Source organism: Corythoichthys intestinalis, chromosome 8 (assembly GCF_030265065.1).
Source record: "Corythoichthys intestinalis isolate RoL2023-P3 chromosome 8, ASM3026506v1, whole genome shotgun sequence".
In the NCBI taxonomy this organism is placed as follows: Eukaryota; Metazoa; Chordata; class Actinopteri; order Syngnathiformes; family Syngnathidae; genus Corythoichthys; species Corythoichthys intestinalis.
The window spans coordinates 498,962-524,712 of NC_080402.1; the positions used below are offsets into that span (position 1 = coordinate 498,962).

At 42.8% G+C, this 25,751-nt stretch overlaps 2 protein-coding genes across 5 annotated transcripts in view; one reads left to right on the forward strand and one right to left on the reverse strand.

The window, feature by feature from the left end:
* Window positions 1–279: 279 nt before the first annotated feature.
* On the reverse strand, window positions 280–5,420 carry sart1 (spliceosome associated factor 1, recruiter of U4/U6.U5 tri-snRNP). The gene is made up of 2 exons (XM_057843499.1): window positions 5,228–5,420; window positions 280–2,697 (listed from the first exon to the last, which is right to left on the reverse strand). Exon 2 carries the CDS (start codon window positions 2,684–2,686, stop codon window positions 377–379), a length of 2,310 nt encoding a protein of 769 aa, XP_057699482.1. The 5' UTR covers window positions 2,687–2,697; window positions 5,228–5,420; the 3' UTR covers window positions 280–376.
* Window positions 5,421–6,185: 765 nt separating this feature from the next.
* Window positions 6,186–25,751, forward strand: part of pcm1 (pericentriolar material 1) — a 48,894-nt gene continuing 29,328 nt past the window's right edge. For 2 of the 4 annotated variants that reach the window (XM_057843088.1, XM_057843091.1), the window contains exons 1-8: window positions 6,187–6,383; window positions 6,915–7,020; window positions 12,204–12,440; window positions 14,525–14,851; window positions 15,940–16,110; window positions 25,054–25,173; window positions 25,243–25,432; window positions 25,500–25,609. In XM_057843088.1, coding sequence (XP_057699071.1) covers window positions 6,925–7,020; window positions 12,204–12,440; window positions 14,525–14,851; window positions 15,940–16,110; window positions 25,054–25,173; window positions 25,243–25,432; window positions 25,500–25,609 — 1,251 coding nt within the window. In that variant the 5' untranslated portion in view covers window positions 6,187–6,383; window positions 6,915–6,924. Of the gene's footprint in view, window positions 6,384–6,731; window positions 6,815–6,914; window positions 7,021–12,203; window positions 12,441–14,524; window positions 14,852–15,939; window positions 16,111–25,053; window positions 25,174–25,242; window positions 25,433–25,499; window positions 25,610–25,751 lie in introns of all 4 variants that reach the window. The other 2 variants (XM_057843089.1, XM_057843090.1) reach the window with 2 other exon arrangements.

Genomic DNA, 25,751 nt, shown 5'->3' on the forward strand with positions numbered 1-25,751 from the left:
ACATCCTAAACCAATTTTTTTTCACTTCAATTGGTTGGACGTCGTCCTGTCAGTGTAAGACAACCATTATGATGAAGCTTTAAATTTCGTTGTACTCGATTTTATTTAAGACACTAGATAGTAATACATCAACTATGTTGTGAACGTCGACACTACCAACATGGCCGCGTACAGCCGATGACAGGTCTTTTTACGCTTCTTTTGTGAATTGAAATGGGTTTATCATGAGTAAATACCCTCCCGCTTCAAATGGATTGGAAACAACAACAACAACAAAAAAACGACTACAAAAATCATCTTTGTCGCTTTTTATTAACTCATTTGTGACTACGTCTAGAACATTGAACGGTACGAATAACAAAATCTGCAAGCGCGTTTATTTGGTGATGTTATTAGCATTCATGCTCTTTCCGCTCCCGCTGAGCACGATGTAGGGCGTCTTCTGCGACTTCTGCTTCTCCTGAAGCAACGCCACCGTCCCGAGCGGCGTGTCACTGCTGCTCATCTTCTTGAGCAGCGCCTCCTCCTCCAGCTTCTTCATGCGGCGCTCCGTCTTCATCTTCCCCGATCCCTTGCCGTGGAAGCGGTGCGAGAGCTGGCGGAAGGCTTCCTTGGGCGTCAGCTTGCGCCCCGACTCGTCCACGTACTCGATCTTGACGTCGGGTTTGTAGCCGTCCTTGTCCTTGAAGTCCTGCGTGAAGCCGCGGTACTCCTCGCGCCGGCTGTATTTGTCGTCGAAGCCCATCTTGTCCTCGATGCAGTAGTTGTCGTTGGGCAGGGCGCCTTTGGTGGCTTTCACGCGCGCCACTTTCTGCACCTCCGTTTCCAGGAGTCCTTTGTTCTTGCAGAGGTGCAGCGCGGCGGCCAGACCCGAATTGACGATGGGCTCCTCGTCCAGGATGGTGGCCGACGCCGTGACGAAGTCGGGGTTGTGCTTCTCCTCGTCCAGGTTGACGCTGCTCCAGCCCACGTTGTCCTCGGCGTCCGAGTCGGCGCCCCCGCCGTCCTCCTTCTCGTCCTCCTCCTCGAAGTCCATCATGTCCTCCTGGTCCTCGCGGTTGCCCGACAGGCCGTAGGTGGGGATGTCGCCCAGCGTCCGGCAGAACTCGGAGGTGGCGTTGAAGACGATGTTGTTGCGTTTCTCGCCGTCTCCGTCGGGGTCGTTCCGCGCCAGCCGCTTCACCCGCTCGGCGATCTTCTCGCCGGAGTCCTTGAGGAGCTTCTTCTGACGTAGCTTTCTCTGCTTCTCCAGCTGTTTCTGCAGCTCCTGCTCGGCCTCGTCCTCCTCCAGGACGGCGGGCTCGGGCGGCGCAAAGTCATCCTCGTCGCTGATGTCCATGTCCGCCGTCCGCACGTCGTCCGACATGGCCGTCGGCGCCGTTTCGTGCGGCCACTTTTGCTCCTCCTCCTCGTTTTCAAAGTCGCTTTTCCGTCCGCGCCCCCGCGTCCTGGACCCGAAATCGTTCTTGCGCGAGTCGTCCAGGAGCAAAAAGTCGGCCACCGAGGTCTTTTCCTTCTTGCGGATCTTCTTCACGCGACGCTTGGTCTTTTTGAAGCCCACCATCTCCTGAGGCGAGTAGTACTCGGACGCCACGGTGAGCGAGGGCATCGCCAAGGACTGCGCCTGAGCGCGTAGCGTCTCCCGGACGGCTCTCAGCTCCCGTTCGCGCTCGCCGTCGGCCAAGCCGCCCGTCTGCAAGCGGAAACTCTTCTTCTTCTCGCCCTCGATCTCCTCGTCGTACTTGGACAGCACCGAGCGCGACTTGAAGCTGACCATGTCGTCCACGCTCTCCTCCTCCTCGTAGGGCTTATAGTCGGGCTTTTTCTTCTTGAGCTCCACGTTCTTGTCCGCCTTCTCCTTGTCCACCAGCCCCACATTCTCCAGCACGTCCTCCTCTTCTTCTAGCACGCCTTTGTCCTGCAAGGTGAGTATGACCGTCTGACCCTCGCCGAAGGAGTCCACTTGGTGTTGCACTTTAAGACCTTTGAGATCTCGCGCCGTGTAGGCGCCGCCTCTCCGGCCGCGCCCGAACTCTTCCTCCACCAGGGTGCTGACGCCGAACTCCTGGTCCATCTCTTCCAGGAGTTTGGCTCGCTTCTCCGCCATTTCCTTTTCCTTGGCCGCCTTGCGGCTCTTCTCCACCCACGCGGCGGCGTCCTCTAGCCAGTCGTCCTCGGCCAGGGTCTTGACTTTGCCCAGCTTCTGGTTCAGCAGGCGTTTCTCCTTCATGGCCGCCAGTTTCTCCTTTAAGTCCTTCTCCTTCTGCGCCAGAGCCGGGTTGATGGTTTCGGCCACCAGCGGCTCCTCCTTGGTTCCCAGCTCCTTTTTGCCGTCGGTCAACTCCAGCGGTTTCAAGCCCAGCTTGGCCCGGAGCTTGTTGGTCTCCTCCACGCTGAGGGACGCGTCGCCGCTGGCCGACTGAGCTTGAACCTCGCCGTTTCCTTCATCGTACGGCCTGTCCGTCTTCTCCTTCTTGACGCGAGGTTCCCCGCCGCTCCTCTCGCCTCTGCCGCGACCGCTCCTGTCCCGGGACGCCGAGCGCTTCCGTCGCTCCTTGTCCCGGGTTGCGTCGCGGTCCGACGCGTCTCTGTCGCGCTCCTTGCGCCGGTGTTTCTTGTGGTCGCGACGGCGCTCCTCTGCTTCCCGGTCGCGACTCTTTTCCTTGTGTTTCTTGGACGAGCCCATTGTAGAGTTCCCTGCGGTGACAAACGGAACAAAGTCTTTTTTACGGTCACATTCGGGAACACGACGGGTGTCAAACTCGGATCCGGTGTGGCCCGAGGAAATCGATCGTGTCTGTCGATTTCATCATTCTCGCTAAAATTACCGTGTAATAATACTGTAAATACAGTGATCCCTCGCTACTTTGCGCTTCAAACTTCACGGCCTCAGTCCGTCGCGTTTTTTTTTTCCCCCCTAATTAAAAGCTAAATAAATACAGATGAGCTCTACCGATCTGATCACGTCGTCTCACTCTCCCTCCTGCTGCTTTTGTTCGTTAGGCAGTGCATTGGAGGTGCTTATTAAAGTTCACAATGATTAACAGAGTTTCAGGTTTGATCTTGCCAGAGATGGTAAATGGATAGTATTTATATAGCGCATTTATCTACATGGTTACCATGCCCAAAGCACTTTACATTAGCACACGTTTACCCATTCACACACCAATGGTGCTGCTGCCATGCAAAGCGCTCCCAAACCATTTGGGGCAAATTACGGTTCAGTGCCTTGCCCAAGGGCACTGCGAAAGTGGGCAGTCATAGCCGGGAATTGAATTGCTGATCCTTCGGTCCCAGGACAACTCGAGCTACCAACTGCGCCACTGCCGCTTGATGCTTGGAAGCCAAAACTTCAAAGCGCCGCATGCGTCAATCATTGTTTAGCTTGTTAAACACTTGCTGTGACTTATTGTGTGCAAGTCAGCAGATTTGAGTGGACTCAAAAGATAAGTATTTTTCGAGTTATTCTTGTTTAAAAATAATTCGGTGGGACAGTACCATGTTTAAAACTTATCACTATTATTGCATTTGAAGTGCTTGAAAAAAAAATTATTTATATATATATTAGGGCTTTCAAACGATAAAAATTTGAGTTAATCACAGCTTAAAAATTAATCGCAATTCAAACCATCTATAAAATATGTCATATTTTTCTGTAAATTATTGTTGGAATGGAAAGATAAGACAAGACGGATATATACATTCAACATACTGTACATAAGTACTGTATTTGTTTATTATAACAATACATTACAAGATGGCATTAACATTAACATTCTGTTAAAGCGATCCATGGATAGAAAGACTTGCAGTTTTTAAAAGATAAATGTTAGTACAAGTTATAGAAATTTTATATCAAAACCCCTCTTAATGTTTTCGTTTCAATAAAATTTGCAAAATTTTCAATCAAAAAATAAACTAGTAGCTCGCCATTGTTGATGTCAATAATTACACCATGCTCACTCATTGTAAAATAAAATTATATGGACCCAAGCGCCAGCAGAGAGCGACAAAACACCCAAAAACTCAAGTAACAAGTGGACATGACACTGTGCTGTTATTTTAATCTGTTTGAGCGGGCATGTGCGCTAATTGCGTAAAATGTTTTTACATGATTGATTAGAAAAATTAAATACCGCCTGTTAACGCGATAATTTTGACAGCCCTAATATATATATATATATATATATATATATATATATATATATATATATATATATATATATATATATATATATATATATATGTATATACTTTTTTTTTTTTTTTTGAGGGTAAAAAACATGTCTTATATGCATCACTTTCCAATGCAAAATCTGAATAAATACATTGAACACACATGGGGGGAAAAAAATGTGTGTGTGTGTGTGTGTGGGGGGTCTACTTCGCAGTTTTTCACTTATCGAGGCAGGTCTGGTCCCAATCACTGTATGCATATAACATAAAGAATATTCCTTTTTTAAAATGTAATATAAATAAGTAAAAAAACATTTTAATAAAAAAAAATCGCCCACCCCACCCTTTTTTATAAATATAAAAAGTAACTTAAGAGTATACTTAGTCATATTTTTCCTTAGAAAAATACAATTAGAGAAATAGTGAATTTCAACTGGAATATTTCAGTTGAAATTCTCTATTTCTCTCATACAAACAAACAAACAAAAAATACTGTATTTGCTTTCCACTTTATTTATTTACATAATGTGTTTAGCCTAACTTGTCTAGTTGTCTAGTTGGCAAACATAACACGCCGAAGGAAATCATAACTACAAGGTGGCCCGCGTATCATGAGTTTGACACCCATAATTTGGTGCTCAAAATAAATTTGACTCGCCTACTGTTATCAGTAAATTGCACATGCAAATAAAAACAATGAAGACCATATTGATCAGAATTATTTTTTGTTAAATCGTCGTTATTTATAGCTTCTTCAGCAATAAATATACTGCTCCGCTTGAGATGAAATGTTGAAAGTTTACAGACTAAACTGAGTTTTGACACCCTTGCCCTACCTAAATAATCATAAACACACAATCAACAATTAAATATTATCATATGACTCAGCACATTAAAAAACAAATTCCTTGTAAAAGATTAATATTTAATCCTACAATAAACGAGTAATAAAAAATGTAGGACGACTCGATAGGAGCCAGGGATTAGAAATAACGCTAGCTGCTAACGCGATAGCATACAGGAGGTTCCCCAATGAATTAATTTTACTCACTCTGTGAGCGGACGGAAGAACTTCACCACTTCTTTGGTGACCAATTCGGACAACCCTGGGAAGAAGAGTGAGCTAAGAATTCATTTAAATTTAATATGAAGTTTTTGCCCCAGGTCCGACCGCTTTTAGCGAGCAAGACAGTACGACTACGAACGACACGATGGCGTTGAGGAAGTCACTTTCGTTTGCGTGTTGTTGGGTTACTGCCATCTACAGGACAGGAGGATTGTTGCAGCAGTTGTGAACTGTCAGCGACTGAAAAAAAAATCAGATATGGCAATCTAAACGAATAGTTTTTACTTAATATGTGTTAACTTTCATTTACTGAACGTTAACATGTTTTTTTTAATTTTGATTTATTTGTCCTCACACTTTGCTTTCGTCCTGTAATTGTACTGTATCAATTAATATCAATATCAATTCATTAGAAGCTTTTGAAATAATACTGTAGTTTAGTTATTTTTTGTCTTTATTTCCCTCGTCTTAACTTTTCGTCCGATCGGCATTAACACATATATCACATATAGGCTAGATGTGGAAAGACGGAGACGGCGGCGTAGGTATGTGGTGGCCATCTTGCTCTGGGGGACCTGGCGGAGGTGTAAATAAAGTGAATTTCTCCACTCAAATACTTTCAACTTAAAGTAACAACCGTATTAAGATGTGTATTGTAACCGTGAGGGCTGACTTTTCACCTTCTTCCACTTTTATTCAAGCTGGATTTTGAGAAAAAGCAAAAAGTTCCTAAATTTGCAGTAAAATGACTTAATTTTGACGTCCATGACAAATTAAGCCGTTCGTTTGCGCATCAACAACAACAAAAATTTGAGATAGTTACAGTAATTACATCTGTTTGTCAAATGCTACTGACGCAAATCGGCGGACAAGAGACGATGTCTTCCTCCACTGGCTCACAGAGTGGACAAATCATCTAGATTTTTACATGACAGTGTACTACCGTACCTTTGGCGCATGCACTTGTCGCACTTTAGTGACGTCAAACTAATTTCCTAACACCCGCAGGTTGTGTTGTTACAGCGAAGCTTGCTGATTTAGCCAGAATAGTTTGTTTCTTTTAGTGCAGGAATTTGCCACATGGGTTCAACGAAGGACACAATTTAAAGAAGAAATTCCAGCGCCACGTCTAAAGGCTACGGTGAATATTAAGTTCTCTTTGAAGTGTTCACAAGTTGGCGGTCGGTTTACTTCGACGTAGAATACTTGAAAGCACGACCAGCTCGTCTTGCTACGTTCCTTTTTAGTTGGCATTAGACAAGAGTATTGTGGCGCCAGTTTCATTTGTACTGTTACTTTGTAGGTTTTGTCATTGTTGTTAGGCCAAAGCTAATTGCTACATGTTAACAACACGCGGGAGGAGGAAAGGGGTGCTTGTTGCCATGGTGATTCCCGGGGGTAATGAGCCATTTCAAAGTGCGCACTCGCCCTTTTTCAAAAGACTTATCCGAATTTCCAACATTGTTTTTGTTTCTTCCATCATTCATAGCTGCCCGCTTGACGACGCTTTACTTCATCGTGTGTCCTTTGTGACGTAGAAGTGACGGCGTCGAGTGCTAGCAATAAAACACGGTAGCTAGTAGTAGTCATTGACTTGTGAAGAAACACCAAGTCGCCATTAGACGCGTTTTGTTTCATGTCAATGCTCAGCATTTTTGTGGTGGGTTTTCAGTGAAGGTAACATGGCAACCGGCGGCGCTCCGTTCGATGACAGTGCCGACGAGCTGCACAACTGGAGCGTCACCAACGCCAGCCTGGACGACAGACTCAACAACAGGGTAAGGAACCGATACTAGTGCTGCCTTCATGTGGTGTCTTGTTTCTAGCAAATAACACTTGTCGAGGCGATAATTGCAAGTGAATGCCCCCATCACGTGTTTTTTTTTTTTTTTTTTTTACTGGAGAACTGGGAATGTATGCTGCCTTCACAGGCTCGGGAAAAGTTAAGTACATACATTTTGTCAAATTTATAATAAAGGTTCTAGGCATATAACATAAACATAATTTCTCAGCACAAAGACGAGACAAAAGTCCTGTTCATTCAAATTAGTGGTATGAAAAAGTATCTGAACCTTTTGGAGTTTCGCTCATTTCTGCATAAAATTGCCATAAAATGTGATCTGAGCTTTGTCAAAATCACACTGATGAAAAAAAGCAGTATCTGCTTTAACTAAAAACCACACAAACATTTATAGGTTTTGATATTTTAATGAGGATAGCATGCAAACGATGACAGAAGGGGGAAAAATAAATAAGTGAACCCTCTGCCTAAGGAGACTTAAAGAGCATTTGAAACCAATTCTTACCAAACATTTTAAGTCCAGTGTGTGCCCAATCACTGATGAGTGGTTTAAAGCTGCCCTGCCCACTATAAAACACACACCTGGTAAGTAATGTCTTGATGAGAAGCATTGTATGATGTGCATCATGGCTCGGTCAAAAGAGCTGTCTGAAGACCTGCGATCAAGGATGATTAATTTGTATAAAGCTAGGAAAGGATACAAAACCATCTTTGAAAGTCTGGATGTTCATAAATTGACAGTCAGAGAAGTTGTCTACAAATGGAGGGAGTTTGGCACTGTTGCTTTCCTCCCAAGTAGTGGCCGTCCATCAAAGATGACATAAAGAGTGCAGCGCAGAATACTCAGAGAGGTAAAAAAGAAATCTAGCGTGTCTGCAAAAGACTGACAGAAATCACTGGCACTATCCAATATCTGTGCACACATCAACTATATGGCCAAGAATGGTGTTCTTGGGAGGAAGCCACTGCTGTCTAAAAAAATACTGTTGCCCGTTTAATGTTCGCAAAAAGGCACTTGGACACTCCACAGAAGTTTTGGCAAAATATTTTGTAGACTGATGAAACCCAAGTTATTTTTGTTTGGGAGTAACACACAACATCATGTGTGGAGGAAAAATGGAACAGCTCACCAACATCAACACCTCATCCCCACTGTGAAGCATGGTGGAGGGAGCATCGTAATTTAGGGCTGTTTTGCTGCCTCAGGGCCTGGAGAACTTGCAATCATTAATGGAAGAATGAATTCAAAAGTTTTGCAGGAAAACCTGAGGCTTTTGGTCTGTCAGGCAATTGAAGCTAAAAAGAGGATGGATGCTGCAACAAGACAATGATCCAAAGCACAGTAGTAAATCATCTTGAGAATGGTTTCAGAAGAACAAAATACATGTTCTGGAGTGGCCAAGTCCCGACTTGAACCCCATTGAGATGCTGTGACATGACCTAAAGACAGCAATTTATGCTGAACATCCCAGGAATCTGACTGAAATACAGCAGTTTTGTGAAGATGATTAGTCCTGATCATTGTGCCAGACTGATCTGCAGCTACAGGAAGCGTCTGGTTGAAGTAATTGAGGGGGTGGGGGGGGGCACAAAATATTAAATTTGATGGTTCCCCTACTTATTTTTCCCCCTTCTGTCATTGTCTACACACTATCCTCATTAAAATATGATAACCTATAAATGTTTGGGGGGTTTTAGTTAAAGCAGACACTGTTTTTACATCTGTGTAGTGAAAAGATCAAAGATCAGATCATATTTGATGGTGGTGTTATGCAGAAATGTGTGAAATTCCAAAAGGTTCATATACTTTTTCCATACCACTGTACTCAACTCTGAAGGAGGCACACTGGATGTATCAACACACTCGACTCAAGACAATCCCAACTCTCGCCTAAATACACCTCTATTATTGGTTCAGCAACTACACTTAACTGTAGCAGTGAACTCACTCTCTCTTGCTGTCATCACTAGCGCCCGCGCAGCCTCGCATTGCACATAAACAAAGACCCAAACATGACTGCTCATAGATGCCAGCAAAAATTGATAATCAAATTTGTTGGCAACAATCCATTGAATTTCCTAATGAACATTTTAAAGGTGTAAGTTAATTTAAAGAAGACAAAAAAAAACGGGAGTTGGAGTACCGTATTGGCCCGACTATAAGACTGTGTTTTTTGCATTCAAATAAGTCTGAAAAAGAGTATTCGTGGTCTAGACATTATACCCATTCACGACGCGAGATGGCGCCAGGTATCATTGAAACGATGTTCTCATTGTTCTGTCATGACAGATCTCAGCTACTCTTTTTTTTTTTTTTTTTTTTTTTTTTTAAAACCAGTTTGCATTATTTTATTGCAATGTTTTTCCTTATTCAGATTTGTTTCAAGACTACAGTTACAGTTAGACCTCACTTATTATTGCAATTTTGTTGTTTTATCACAATAGATTGGTTTATTTCCATTTCAAAAACCAGAAGCCATTCATTTACGAATGTGATTGCACTTTAGTTTACATATTTAAATGTTCAGATTAGGGCTGGGCGATATGGCCTTAAACATGTATCACGATAAATTGAGCAGATTTATCTCGATAACGATAAATGACGATAAATTCGCCCAAGCGGACTGTTATATAATTTGAAAATCTGAATCAATGCATGAAATACAGATTAACTATTTCTTGTTGATTTATTTACCAGCATTCAATTTGATATACTGTATTTAACAATTGTACATGCAGTCTAAACATTAAATTTATAAAAATTAGGGCTGTCAAAATTATCGCGTTAACTGGCGTTAATTAATTTTTTAAATTAATCACGTTAAAATATTTGACGCAATTAACGCACTTGCCCAGCTCAGACATATTTAAATGTCACTAGAGTGAAAGGCCCACCTGTTAATTGTGTTTTGCGGAGTTTTGCTGCCCTCTGCTGGCGTTTGGGTGCGACTGATTTTATAGTGTAAGTAATTATTGCCATCAACAATGGCGGGCTAGTAGTTTATTTTTTGATTGAAAATTTAACAAATTTTATTAAAACGAAAATATTAAGAGGGGTTTTAATATAACATTTCTATAACTGATTTAGAACTGATTTATTGTTATAATAAACAAATACAGTCCTTATGTACCGCATGTTGAAAATATATATCCACCTTGCGTCTTATCTTTCCATTCCAACAATAATTTAGAGAAAAATATGGCATATTATATAGATGGTTTGAATTGTGATTAATTACGATTAATTAATTTTTAAGCTGTAATTAACTCGATTAAAAATTTTAATCGTTTGACAGCCCTAATAAAAATGTATTGTAAGCAATAAGAATTCAAGTATGAACATTTATAACAGCGTGTATGACTTGAACAATGTACATTGTCAAAATCAATATGCCTGTGCAAACATGTAATTGTAACACAAATGACTTGCAGCTTGAACAGTACATTTCAAAAAGACAACTTATTGTTAATGGCTGCTGTGATATAATTATTAAATACAAGTGTTTACTTTAAAGTGCATTTTTTCATAAATGCACGCACAATAAAAATAGCTGGGGCCATTTCTCGGTCATTATAAGTTTCGCCGTTGGATTGTACTTTATGCAGAATTCTTTACCATCACAAAAGCTATCAGAGGAATCACACACACAGACAGATACAAAATAACGCCACATAGTAATTGCTAGATGCAGTCCGTGCCCAATCCACTCATTAAGTTCAGCCGTTTCGACCAGGTTAGAGCCTCTATCCGACTCCATAACGTTCATTTGTAGCGTTAGCCGCTAGCTAGCGTTAGCCTGGCTACCAGTAGAAAGCACTGAAAGCACCATCTCCGGAAATCGTGAAAACAAATGAGGACAGCGGGTGAAAGCCCGTCTGGATGCCACCAAGAGTCTACTAAATGTCGGTTGAAAGTTTGGTGAACCTCCCTTAAGCCACACTCCATCACGTTTTGCTTGTAGCGTTAGCTGCTAGCGTTAGCTTACCGGGCTTTTGTTTGATTGGCTTCCTGATGATCACGTGACTCCCTACGTAAGCACATTCACTGCTTTCTTAAAGGGGAATGAACATAGACGAACAACACAGAATCAAAGCGGGATGAAAAGACTATTTTCTTGTTTTATTAATTTACCGAATTTACCGACATGGTCAAAATTACGTCGGTCATCGTTAAGAATTTCGGTGACGGTAAATTTTCGGTTTACCGCCCTGCTCTAGTTCAGATATTAAGATTTGAATGAGGCAAAATGACATGCTTTTTCTCTCAAATATATTATAATCATTTGTTTTGGATGTACTGTAATTATTTTCTGTATAAAAATTAATTTGGTGTTCAAAAAGTCTTTTTTTCAAACTTGAGTCTTGAAAAAGAGGGGGTCACCTTATAATCAGGGCCAACTTATATTCGGGCCAATAATTTTGACTGGGCACCCCCTGTTGGCTGGCGCCCATATGCGGCGAAATCGCTGCTCAACGTGTAGATTCACCACTGCTAATTGGTAATACAAGTACGTACAGACTTCGTTTTGGTTTGTTGCGAGAGCGAAACTGTTTTAGACCTTTTCATTCATCTACTCCAGCAAGAAGTGAATGCATCAAAATGCACATTTTAAGTTTGTAACTGAAAATTTTTGGCAAACACTTGGTTGGAAAATAGTTTCATAGGTGTGTCCACAATACGATTATGCTGGAGTAAAATGTGCAAATTGACGATATTCTTTTAAAACGTAGTTTCTTACCAAATTTACCATAATTATGACAGTACATGAATGCAGCATCAATCTGCGCATGTCAAAATATTTTGATGCGTGTCTAATGGCAACTGTGCGTCCAGTCATAATTTTAATCCAAAAATTGATCGGCTGAAGGAAATGTTATGCTCCTTGTCCGCTATTGGCAGTGACAGCTGTCCAATCCATTTTAAGTAGGAGGTGCTGGCGATGAATGAATGACTTTCTTTCGCGGCCACCCTCCCACTTCAAATAGTTTGGATGACCATCAGTCATAAACTCATTTCAATTCACGGGAAGAGCATGGAAAGCTTTTTTTCCCGCTTTGACTAAAACGACCTTCAGGCGGCCATATTGGTAGGGGCGACGTCCCCACCAAAGTCAATACATGGACATTAAAATGAAGTTATATCTTATGAGTGCTTTACAGGCCTGGGGTGGCGCGCAGCAGAAGAAAGCCAATCGCTCGGCAGAGAAGAACAAAAAGAAACTGTCGGCCGCCGCGGTCGCCGAAAGCCGCCTGACCAACGACATCTCGCCCAGTTCCACCCCTTGGAGCGGGCGCCGCAGGCAGCCGCCCGTCAAATTCACCAGCCAGCGCTCCGTCCCGGACCAGGCGGAGCTGGATAAGATCCATCAGAGGATCAACTTCTCGGATTTGGATGAGGTAAAAATAAGATCTTGGATTCGTTCATGATTCACTCATTAAAGGTGCTATGAAATGGTGACCGTGTGGGAAAAAATGAAAATGACGACACCAATGCTGGTTGTGACATCACAAGCAGATTTTTTTATTTTATTTTTTCTCACAAGCAGAATTGATGATCATGACTAGCCTTTTTAAGTGCCGCGTTAGCTAGTTAGCTCGCTAGTTCATGTTGACAGGATGACAATACGGTCACACAGCCAAAAGAGAACAAAAAAACCTATGGATATAGCATGCTAGCAGACTGCAAAAATCTGCAGCTCATTCTGGCAGTGGTTTTGGGTGGATTTCTGTCCAAAATATGGTCTGCTGCTGTGTTATAGTCAGTTAATTGGTGATTATTTTTGTGCCGAGTTCACTCATTGGCTCATAAATCGTTTGCTTTCTGCGTATTCGACATTTTAGCTATAAATGTGCATTGGACCCCAAAACAAAGTTGGTTTTTGAATATTATGTATTTTTGTATATAAGGTATGGAGCCCCTAAAGGGATATCAACAGAAATGTAATAAATTTAAGCAATCTGGTGCGCACCAGATAGTTTCAACATTAGCATTATATAGCATTTAAGATAGCGGACTTTTCCTATGCAAGTTAGTCAAATGTTGCAATGGCGTACGGCACGCAACACGTCACTTTTGCTCATTAATATTCATGACGTTAGCAACTGTTGCTAGGCGGGTCAAGCTCGGGTTTGTCCCTAATGCTAAATACATGGAAATAGTGTACGATCAAGATGTTTACTGAGCTAAACCTACCAATTCTGTCTGAAAATGATGTCCCGGTGCAAAATTCACTGGTAAGGATGTGGAAGAACATAAATATGTTGAGTTAAAGAGATGGCTTGAGTGTCGAGGGCTGAAAAAGAGCCGACCTGATACAGAGGTAGCTTTTTTAACGACACCTTTTTCTTGTGTGCTTTGCCTGACGCCACTGACAATGACATTCTCCTGTTTCAACAATCTATCATTCAGCACCATATGCCCTGTCTTTCTTATATATTATATCCTGTGGTGGTCTTACGTCTCTGACTGTTCTTGTGGGTAATTTACATGGCTATTTTTGTGTAGCGATCGCAAATGCTACTCGGTGACAGACAAGAAACACTTTTATTTTTTTCATTAATAACAAAAATCTTAATTTTATTAATGTATTTACACTTACAACAGAAAAGGTAACAACAGTGGCAGTCAGATACATGGGCCCCCAACAAAATGTTTACTGCATATGAAGGTGAATGACTTCACCTTTCTGGCGTTAAACTGGTCTTTTGGACGTCTGCACAAGTTGATCCATTGTTCACATTTTTTCCTCTGAGTTTTTGGCTTCGGCAAACATATGGGAAAAAAAAACATCCTTCATATGTCATAATGTTTAGTCGTTTCTACAAGTTCCATAGCAGCAGTGTTTACTCGGCATGTTCTTTTTTGAAAGCTTACCAGCAGAACACAAGCACTAATATGGGTTGTATGCGAGGGCACGTCTATGTTGACCCGCTTCCGGTTTACGATGGTGATTTTGCGGTCTAAAAATGGCATTTGTGTGGTACACTATTGGCTAACTTGCATTGCTAAAGTCAACTAGATTAAATGCTATATAATGCTAATGTTTACAACAATAGGCTAACTTGCATAGCAAAACTCTGCAATCTTAAATGCTATATAATGCTAATGTTTACCTGATAATTTCTGGTGTGCATTCGAAATAATCTGGAGCGCACTAGAACTGCTGCTCACCAGATAGCTTAATCTGTCGATGTCCCTTTAGGGGCTCCGTAGTAAGGAGTACAGAATTCAGAGAATAATTATTGGAATTGAAATAGATTTCCCAATTTTTTTTCACTGAATTGCTATTTATAAAAAAGATTAGACTAGATTTTTTTTTTTTTTTTTATCAATAGAACGTCCAATCACAGCCTTCCCAATCCAAATAGATTGAATGTCTATCGCCACCAACGGTGCTGTCACTGAGCGTTGCACTCACTCTTCAAACGTAGCGCTTTCACAAACCATTTAGCGCCTTTAAAACTCTCTTGCCCCATCGCAGAGCATCGGAAGCGACTCCCAAGGCCGCGTCACGGCCGCCAACAACCAGCGGCAGCTAGCGGCGGGGAACAAGAAACCCTACAACTTTCTCTCGCTGCACGTCAACACCAACAAGAGCAAGGAGCCGCCGCTCCTCCCGCCCTCTGCCCCTTCCACGCCCACTGTCGCTAAGGAAACCAAGAAACAGAGCCCGGCGGCGAGGGAGGCTTTTGCTCACGGAGCCACACCTAAGGAAACCAGGCCGGCGCGCGGCGCCACTGCCGACAGGGGCCCGGCGGAAGCGTGCGCGGATGCCGAGGGAGGAGATGCTAACGTCGTCTGCAGCCTGGTAAGACAAGAGTGGAATTTGTATCAAGGTTTTCATCAACGTTGCCGATAACGAGAATATTTTGTCGGCGAACAATTTTTTCATGACGACAAGAGACGATGACGAGCGAAAGACAACTCTTGGGAGAAAACAAGACGAATGCCAGTTTTCGTCTCGACGAGACGAAAATGCGCCATAGTTTCTGCCATATGTTCACAATGCGTGACATTTTCTTATTGTAGGTTTGGGTCCTGTCTAGTGCTGCAATGATTAATCGATGAACTCGAGTATTCGATTAGAAAAAAAGATTGGAATTAAATTTTGCTGCTTCGAGTATTCATTGAATTAAAGTGGCGGTGTCATGGTTTATTTTGAAAGTGTTTGCATTTAGTTTTACTGATTTGGGTGGATACACTGCCCTCTGCTCATTTCATCCCTGTTAAGACCAACATAAGCTAAGTTTTCGTTTGTTTTTGAATACATTCGTAATTTATTTTATTGGTATATTTAGCCGTTTTTTGTGGTAATATGTGTCTGAACCATTTATTAAGAGCATTGTAAAAGAAAAAAAAAACTACGTTTGCATTTTATAGCGTTTAAGCTAGCGGACTTTTGCTATATAAGTTAGCCAATTGTTTTTTTGTTGTAAATAGATCCTCATTTATTTATTTTTTCATACCGTTTGAGGCTCACCTCAGGTATTTTAATTTTTCATGTTCCTTATCCAATAACTCGATTAATCGACTACTAAAATAATTTGATAGCTGCAGCCCTAGCCGTGTCACTCATGTGACATGTCCTGCGCCCCCCTTCCACCATGACCATTGCCGCTGATTGGTGGTTAACTCAAAGTAACATCAGTAATCTAACGCATTTTAGAGCTGTAATTGTGATAGCGCACATGCCTAGTGGAAATGCAGCCTGACTACAGGAGAAGTAGACTAAAAGTGAAACGGGACCACACAGCTGTATTTAGGGCAATTTATAAATATGCACTCCAGGCGTCCGCTGAGGTTTGCGCCGATCCTCGTTTCTCATTCTGGCGGTGAACTAATAGGATCCCGTTTTTTTTTTTTTCTTAACCTGGCAAACGCCCATTTGTTTGAAAGCTGGTGAGCAAGCTGGTGCAGATCCGCGAGTACATCGGCAAGGCCAGCTCCATGCGCGACGACCTGCTGGAGAAGAACGATGTGCCGGCCAACGTGGAGCGCCTCTCCCATCTCATCGAGCACCTCAAGGAGCAGGAGAAGTCCTACCTGCGCTTCCTGCAGAAAATGCTGGTGGGTTTGTGCTTATTGTCATTCTTGGGAATCCTAGTGATTGTTTTTAGGTTTGTGTGGAGAACATGCAATAGAACATTGAAAAAGTTTGGAATACATTATTTTACTGTCATGCATTCTATCTGCAGCATTCTCAAAATGTTATATAGGGCTTTGCTATAGCCAGGGGTGCACATAAGTGGTCCGCATGCGCGCATGCGTACTGGACGTAGACAAATGCGTTGGCCCTCAACGGCTTCAATACGCTTTTGCGTACCGATGTCTGACCACTGTATTTGCGGCGGACACGAGAAAATCAGACCGGGGTGGTGGTCCCCCTTTTTAAAAAGGGGGACCGGAGGGTGTGTTCCAATTATAGAGGAATCACACTCCTCAGCCTCCCCGGTAAAGTCTATTCAGGGGTGCTGGAGAGGAGGGTCCGTCGGGAAGTCGAATCTCGGATTCAGGAGGAGCAGTGTGGTTTTCGTCCCGGCCGTGGAACAGTGGACCAGCTCTACACCCTCAGCAGGGTCCTCGAGGGTGCATGGGAGTTCGCCCAACCAGTCTACATGTGTTTTGTGGATTTGGAGAAGGCGTTCGACCGTGTGCCTAGGGGAATCCTGTGGAGGGTGCTCCGGGAGTACGGGGTACCGAGCCCCTTGGTAGGGGCTGTTCGGTCCCTGTACGACCGGTGTCAGAGTCTGGTCCGCATTGCCGGCAGTAAGTCGAATTCGTTCCCAGTGAGGGTTGGACTCCGCCAAGGCTGCCCTTTGTCACCGATTTTGTTCATAATTTTTATGGACAGAATTTCTAGGCGCAGCCGAAGCGTTGAGGGGGTCCGGTTTGGTGACCTCAGCATTGAATCTCTGCTTTTTGCAGATGATTTAGTGCTGTTGGCTTCATCAAGCCGTGACCTCCAACTCTCACTGGAGCGGTTCGCAGCTGAGTGTGAAGCGGTTGGGATGAAGATCAGCACCTCCAAATCCGAGACCATGGTCCTCAGTCGGAAAAGGGTGGAGTGCCCTCTCCGGGTCGGGGATGAGATCCTGCCCCAAGTGGAGGAGTTGAAGTATCTTGGGGTCTTGTTCACGAGTGACGGTAGGAGGGAGCGGGAGATCGACAGGCGAATCGGTGCGGCGTCTGCAGTAATGCGGACTCTGCACCGGTCCGTAGTGGTGAAGAAGGAGCTGAGCCGAAAGGCAAAGCTCTCGATTTACCAGTCGATCTACGTTCCTACCCTCACCTATGGTCACGAGCTTTGGCTCGTGACCGAAAGAACAAGATCCCGGATACAAGCGGCCGAAATGAGTTTCCTCCGCAGGGTGTCCGGGCTCTCCCTTAGAGATAGGGTGAGAAGCTCGGTCATCCGGGAGGGACTCGGCGTCGAGCCGCTACTCCTCCGCGTAGAGAGGAGCCAGCTGAGGTGGCTCGGGCATCTGGTTCGGATGCCTCCCGGACGCCTCCCTGGAGAGGTGTTCCGGGCATGTCCCACCGGCGGGAGGCCCCGGGGACGACCCAGGACACGCTGGAGAGACTGTCTCTCGGCTGGCCTGGGAACGCCTTGGGATCCCGCCGGAGGAGCTGGTTGAAGTGGCTGGGGAGAGGGAAGTCTGGGCTTCCCTGTTAAAGCTGCTGCCCCCGCGACCCGACCCCGGAACAAGCGGAAGATAATGGATGGATGGATGGACGAGAAAATCTATTCTCAAAATGTCAAAGAGGCAGGTCCCACTGAATAATTATTTCCGTGTTCCCCCACACCCGTCAAAAGACAGACAGACGACCAGTGTTGTTAATAACGGCGTTAGAATATAACGGCGTTACTAACGGCGTTATTTTTTTCAGTAATGAGTAATCTTAATTAATTGCTTTTCTTATCTTGGCAACGCCGTTACCGTTACTGAGGCGGGAAAGGCGTGCGTTACTATGCGTTACTAAGTTGGTTGAATAAAAAAAGTCTGAGAGAAACGGACTCACGGAGACGAGAGAGCAGAGCAGGAGTGGGGAAGACGCCGTTGCAACCGCGATGCTAGGTGGCTCCAATAATACCTGACTGTAGCCATAGCCGACAAACTACGCCCACATGACACGGTAGATATCATATTATAGAACTAGATGCAATAGACAGACACTGCTGCATTGGCAACATGTTTTAATGACTACATGCGTTAGTAAACAGCCGCCATCTTAAAGCAGTAGACCTCTCAGGAAGGCTCTGATGTAGAGATCCTTCATAGCGAACCTAAGTAACTTTTTTTTTTTTTTTTTTTTTTAAATCTAAAATGCTCCTAAATCGGCAAAATCTTAACTTAAATCTATCTTTAAATGATGAAACAGTTTTAAAACTTACACATGTTTAAAGTAGACAGAAGGGAACTAATGAAATAACGGGAGCAATTTTAACAACTTTAACGGTTGATTCACAACTTTAAATGACTTCCACACATAGCAAGGGTTACTAGTATCTAGTTATCGCAATACCCTTGTGTCTAGTTAAGTGGAGGGTAAAGAATTGGGCTAGGGCCAATTGTCCCCCAAACCCTTTAAACTTCACATTGCGTGACCTGTTTTTGTTTTGTTTTTTTTTTTGAGAAAAAAAAAAGAAAATTACCACTAGTTACTTTTCCAAGTAACTAATTTTGTTGTGCCAGTTGATGTGAATCAAGTGTTAATTGTTAATAAAATTAATTTAAGGTAATTGGCTCCAAGTAAAGCTTGTCATAATTTTATCGCATCAGGCGGGTCGGCTCTCAAGCTCAATGAGGACCAAGTCGCATCTCCAGGTCCTCCTCTGAGAACCTGGGCAAAAAAATTATGTGCACCCCTGGCTATAGCAAAGGCCCAGATAGTAAAATTCTAGGGGTGTAACGGCATACAAAAATCTCTGTTAGGTAAGTACCTCAGTTTTGAGGTCACGGTTCGGTTCATTTTCGATAAAGTAAGAAAACAAAATGCAAAATATAAATGTGCTAGTTGTTTATTACACATCTTTCAACAATAGGAACATTAGCCTATACAAAGCTAGAATTCTGCTCAAAAAGTAGCGGGTATTTAAAGATAATAATCCAACAACAAGTTGCCTTTCTTTCTGAAAGAAAGAAAAAAAAGAAGTCCTCTGCTAAAGAGAAAAGCAATCCCAATGACAAAGATTTTAACTTGGGCTGTCAAACGATTAAAATTTTTAATCGAGTTATTAAAGCTTAAAAATGAATTAATCGTAACTAATCGCAATTAATCGCAATTCAAACCATCTATAAAATATGCCGTATTTTTCTGTAAATTATACATATATTCTGTAAAATAAAATTGTTGGAATGGAAAGATAAGACACAAGATGGATATATACATTCAACATACGGTACATAAGGACTGTAGTGGGCATTTTACTCTGCTGTCATTAAATCTGTCTATGCTGTCCTCACTCCGAAGCGTCTACTTTTTCCAAAGCTAGACAGCTAGTGAACAACACCTTAATAATCAGACCTCTTCCTTTTTCATCTGATTTATTAATAAAACGGCCTCAAACCATTGTCCTCTTTAGACCATCGTAAAACTACAAAAAAAAAGTACACAAGCATTGCATAAGCAACAACGTTAGCTTAGCACGCTATACAGGTTCACTAAACATAAACAAAAAGCGTCTCATACAAAAAATATAACATTTCACTTACTAACATAATATGCACATTCTTTACAACAACCATACTTACGGACAAATCTTGTCCAAGGATCATATAAGCACAACATTACAACGTGGGCGTCAGCCCGAGACGTAGTGCAGCCATATTGAACTGGCAAGAAAACAATAAACCATGTCGCAAAGCGACCACAAGAGTTCGCTGTTGGACAGCACAAAAAGCCTTGCTGTAAAACTTAACAAAAGGCAGAATACTGTCTGAGCGGGACATGTGCGTTAATTGCGTCAAATATTTTAACGTGATTAATTCAAAAAAATTAATTACCGCGCGTTAACGCAATAATTTTGACAGCCCTAATTTTAACATGTATTTTACGAATGAAATGCCTCAATGAATCTTTTTTTTTTCTTCTTATAAACGGTTTTCAAAAGCTTTCTTGGTGGATTTTCTCAAGTTAAAGCGCCACACAGAAGAAATTAATTAATTGTGCAAGCATGATCTGTGTATTATTCTTATAATTTAATTACAGGTGTTTTAGCTCATTTCAATTTATTTTATTTAAATGGTAAATATAATCTACACAAAGTAACTGTAACCCAATCGACTCACAGCCTCAAAAAGTAAGGGTTACATTACGTCAGAAACTCGTTCAGTGCGCCTCCGCTCCAAACCGAGCACCACGTACTGAAACGGTTCATTACAAATACATGTACCGTTACACCCATATAAAAAAAAAAATATATATATATTTTTTTATATGGCGCGTCTTTGGCGCGCCGCACAGCCTGAAACGTTTGACTGATCGGCACCGTTCAAATATCGAAACGACCAAAATCTTTGCGCAACTTTTTCGAACGACCCTGAAAAATTTTACCTTCCCCCGTAAAAGCCGATTAAAAAAGCCGATTAAAAAAAAAAAAAAAGTTCAAAATGTACTTAGTCCTACTAATTTTGACCAAAATTCGATGCCATTGATGGCCATGGACGTCCAAATTTCCTATTGTTTTCCAAAGACAGTTTGGTTAATGCCATTGACGGCCATGTATGATGTCGATTCTTTTGATGCCAATGTCCTTGGATTTGGATTCCATTGACGCATATGGAAGTCGATGCCATTGACGGCCATGGACGTCCAAATTTCCCATTCATTTTCAATGGAGAAAAAAAAAAAAAAAATCCCCAAATTAACAGGAAATGGACAGATATCAACAGGACGTGTCCCCCAAATGTTCCCGATTCCAATGACGCATATGGAAGTCGATGCCATTGATGGCCACGGACATCCAAATTTCCCATTCATTTCCAATGGCATTTACATTGCATTGAAGCCATCGACGGCCACGTATGTCGATTCTATTAATGCCAATGTACTTGGATTCCTTTGACGCATATGTAAGTCGATGCCATTTGACGACCATGGACGTCCAAATTTCCCATTCATTTCTCATGGCAAAACAACCTGTGTCCCCAAATGTTGTCCCCGAAATTCAATTCAATTCAATTCAATTTTATTTTTATAGCCCTCAATCACAACAGAGGTCTCAAAGGGCTTTACAGAGGCAATATGATACACAATCAGAAATGAAGCAACAAAGATGAATAGATACAGTTCAAGTCCTGGGTATCCCCTCTCCTTAAGACCCTCCATGCCGGCAAGGAAAAACTCCAAAAACTCCAGAGTCAATTGGGAGAAAAATGAGAAACCTTGGGGACTACCACAGTCAGGAGAGATCCACTCCCAGAACGGATAGACAGGAACCCCAGAACGGCTAATGGGAATTAGCAAGCGAAATTATAGTCCGTAAAAATACAGTGGAGTAAAGGAGCAAGAAGAGGTCCCTCTGGTCAGATGAGACGGGGGTAGCAGCGAGGACGTCAATCCAGCCAGGGGTCCGGACAGTCAGGAGGCTGCAGCTGAAAAATAGCCCCTCCCCAGAGGGGAGGGGGGAAAGGGGACACCGGGTGACTAGTGATGAAGAGACTAGACAACTAGATATTAACATTGGAAAATAGAAATAAAGTAAGACAAGTGGTAGGTAGAGTAAGAAAAGGAGATAGAACTCAGCGGCTGTACTCCCCCCAGCATTATAGTTTCTAGTGCATCTTAGACTAAACTGTGAGTCTACTCCGACTTCAACTAGCCTAACCATAAGCTTTGTCGAATAGGAAGGTTTTTAATCTAATCTTAAATGTGCAGACTGTCTCGGCTTCTTTAATACTAGCTGGAAGCTGATTCCATAAAACAGGGGCTTGGTGGCTAAAGGCTCTAGCTCCGACAGTACTTTTATAAACCCTGGGAACTACCAGTAGACCTGCATTCTGAGATCGGAGTGTTCTGTTGGGGCGGTATGGAACCAGAGCATCGGTGAGATAAGGTGGCCCCAACCCATTAATGGTCTTAAATGTAAGAAGGAGTATTTTAAATTTAATTCTAAACTCGACTGGAAGCCAGTGAAGTGCCTGGAGCACAGGGGTGATGTGCTCTCTTCTATTGGTTCCTGTTAAAAGTCTTGCTGCTGCGTTTTGGACTAGCTGAAGACCTTTTAGAGAGTTTTTAGGACAAGCTGCAAGTAGGGAGTTACAGTAATCCAATCTCGATGTAACGAACGCGTGAATTAATTTTTCTGCATCGCTTTTAGATAAAATAGTTCTAATTTTGGCAATGTTGCGCAGGTGAAAGAAAGCCGTTCTACAGGTTTGTTTAATGTGTGCTTTAAACGATAAGTCAGGGTCAAATAAAACTCCTAAGTTTTTAACTGTGGCGCTGGAGGCTACACTTACATTGTCCAGAGTGACTATCTGGGCAGATAAAGAGTCTCTAACACTTTTCGGGCCTATTATAAGGACTTCTGTCTTTTCAGGGTTAAGTAGAAGATAGTTAGTGCTCATCCAGGTATTTATATCTCGGACGCAGGCGCTTAGTTTTTCTACTTGCCTGACCTGCTCAGGTTTAATTGATAAATACAGTTGTGTGTCGTCAGCGTAACAATGAAAGTTAATGCTATGTTTTCTGATGATATTACCTAGAGGAAGCATATACAGCGTAAACAAGATGGGCCCGAGGACCGATCCTTGCGGCACACCATAACTAACTCTAGAGTACGATGATGATTGCTGGTTTACATTGACAAACTGGTACCTATTAGATAAATATGATTTAAACCAGCATAGGGCTGCTCCTCTAATGCCTATGTCACATTCTAATCTCTGCAATAAGATATTATGGTCGATTGTGTCAAAGGCTGCGCTCAGGTCCAGCAGAACCAGGATCGAGACTAATCCAACGTCAGCGGCAAGTAACAAGTCATTAGTTACTTTAACTAATGCGGTTTCAGTGCTATGATGAGCTCGAAAGCCAGACTGGAACTGTTCAAATAAACTATTGTCCTGAAGGTGCTGACAGAGCTGTTTAATTACCACTCTTTCAAGGACTTTGGAGAGAAATGGTAAGTTAGAAATAGGTCTATAATTGGCCAAAATATCAGGATCAAGAGTAGGTATTTTCAAGAGCGGTTTAATAACTGCATATTTAAAGGACTGCGGCACGTAGCCAGTAACTAATGAGGTATTTATTATATTTAAGATAGTGTCAATAGTTAGAGGCAGGGTCTCTTTAAAAAGTTTGGTTGGGATTGGGTCGAGGAGGCACGTTGATGGTTTGGAGGACATTATAATTGAAATTACATCAATTTGGTCTACAGTGGTAAAGTTATTTAATATTTTAGAGGGGTTTATAGGAGATTCCGAATTCTTTGTCTGCACTTTATCAGACCTAATAACTGGAAGTGATTCATTTATTTTATTTCTAATAGTTGCGATTTTATTGTTAAAAATTTTTAGGAAGTCATCACAGCTAAGGGTGGTTGGGATATAAGGTTCTATTGAGGTGTGACTGTTTGTCAGCCTTGCAACAGTGCTGAACAGAAACCTAGGATTATTTTTGTTTTCCTCTATTAAGGATGAGTAATATCTGGTTTTAGCCGTACGCAAGGCCTGCTTATATGTCACTAAGCTGTGTTTCCAGGCAGAGAGGGTGTGCTCTGTGTTGGAACGGCGCCAAAGTCTTTGAGATGTCCCCTAAATCAACCTGGGCGGGGCTAAGATCTGTATCTCCCCACAGCAAAGCCCCATAGTAATTTCTCCACAAATTGTAGTAATTTCTCCAGATATTGTAGTTTATTTTGTAATTATATAAAATTCATTTTAAACGTACACAACTATGAACTGCTGGCAAATGTAATCAACTGAAGCAGTAGTTTGATAATGCACTACACAAACGTATGGTGAAAAAATAAACGAGATAATGGAAAAATCTATTTATGGATGTCGTGACCATATGTAACCACTACTACGTTGTTAAGAATTACACACCTATGCCTGACCATGGCCTGACTCAGACGACATGATTTCAGGGACAGACAACGTCGTGGACTATCGATGACTGTCGTGGCCGACATTTAGGGGGTGGGGGACTCACAACGCCTTGCGTGACATGACATACCCACCGACTGTTGTCGGACGCCTCACGACCACGTCGCGGGATGTTTGGCGAGTCAGAAATTTTGCTTATCGTGCCACACAGTGTGACTTGTTCCGAACGTTTGTTGATAATATTCACCAACGGTGTAACTTGGAGACGGGCGTGTGCTCACTCTCGTTTTTCACCGGCGGAGTGGGACACCTGCATGTTGTCTGCGGACAACACCGTCGTGTTTCTCCACCTCGCAATGTTCAAACGATATATGGTTCAGGCTTACCTCGAACAATGTTTTTGGAAGAAATAAAATAAAGTTGGAACATGGAAGGAATTGGGAAATTTGGGCTATTATATTATTATTAACAATACTTGTGAAAAGGCACGGCCTTGAAATTCAGTGCAACGACAGAGCTGGAACAGGTTTGTTTACATATCGACCATAAAATGTTGCCATTTAGCTTAAAATGTGTACTTTTTTTTTTTTTTTGTTTTAGCCTTGCGACCTGGGAAATTTGGGCTATTATGTTATTATTAACAATACTTGTGAAAAGGCACGGCCTTGAAATTCAGTGCAACGACAGAGCTGGAACAGGTTTGTCTACATATCGACCATAAAATGTTGCCATTTAGCTTAAAATGTGTACTTTTTTTTTTGTTTTGTTTTAGCCTTGCGACCCACCTGGCTTATAAGCCTTGGATTTGGAGGAAACCCTGTAATTCATTAATTAAAGCTATTTTGCTAGATCAGTTGTCTTCTTCTACTGTTTGGAATCATTTGTCGGGCCCCAGGCATGACGCTTATGTCACGTCTTACCAATAACACGGACAAGTCAATATCTTGCCATGTTCCAGGCTCGGGAGAACGAAGATGACGACGCGAGGACTCAAGATTCCGCCGTGGGGTCCGGCTCCTTGGTGGAAAGCACCTCGCTGAACGTCGACGTGAGGTCTTCGGACACGTCCATTGCACCGGTATGCTCTTCTACTCAGTGTTAGCAAATGAGCTAGCCACGGTTGTGAAAGATGGCTGTTTTCCCGCAGAGCGGCTGGCCCGACGCGTCCGCTCGAGAGCCCAAGGAAGAACTGGAGAACTTCCGTAAGCAGCACGAGCTGATGAAGAAGATGCTGGAGCAGCAAGACCAGCTCAGGGCACTGCAGGGTCGCCAGGAGGCGCTGCTGGCCATGCAGCAGAGCGCCGAGCAAGCGCTAGCCGTTATAGACGACGTGGCCGGTATGTTAAACGTTTGCGCCTTGAAAATGTTCATCGCAACTTTGGATTTTTTTTACTTGTATCGCAGCCATTCCGGAAAGCACGGCCAGCGTGTCCGGCGTGAGCATCACGTCGGAGCTCAACGACGAGCTCAATGATTTAATCCAGCGTTTCCACAACCAGCTAAGGGACTCTCGGGTATGTGACATTGCGAGCGTGTTAACTCAACTCATCGGTTGCCATTGACGGCAATAGATGTCCAATTCATTGGAACCAGGTAGCAAAATGAAAATGGACAACCCTTTGTTATTTACAATTACTATAGTTTATTAAAATTCCC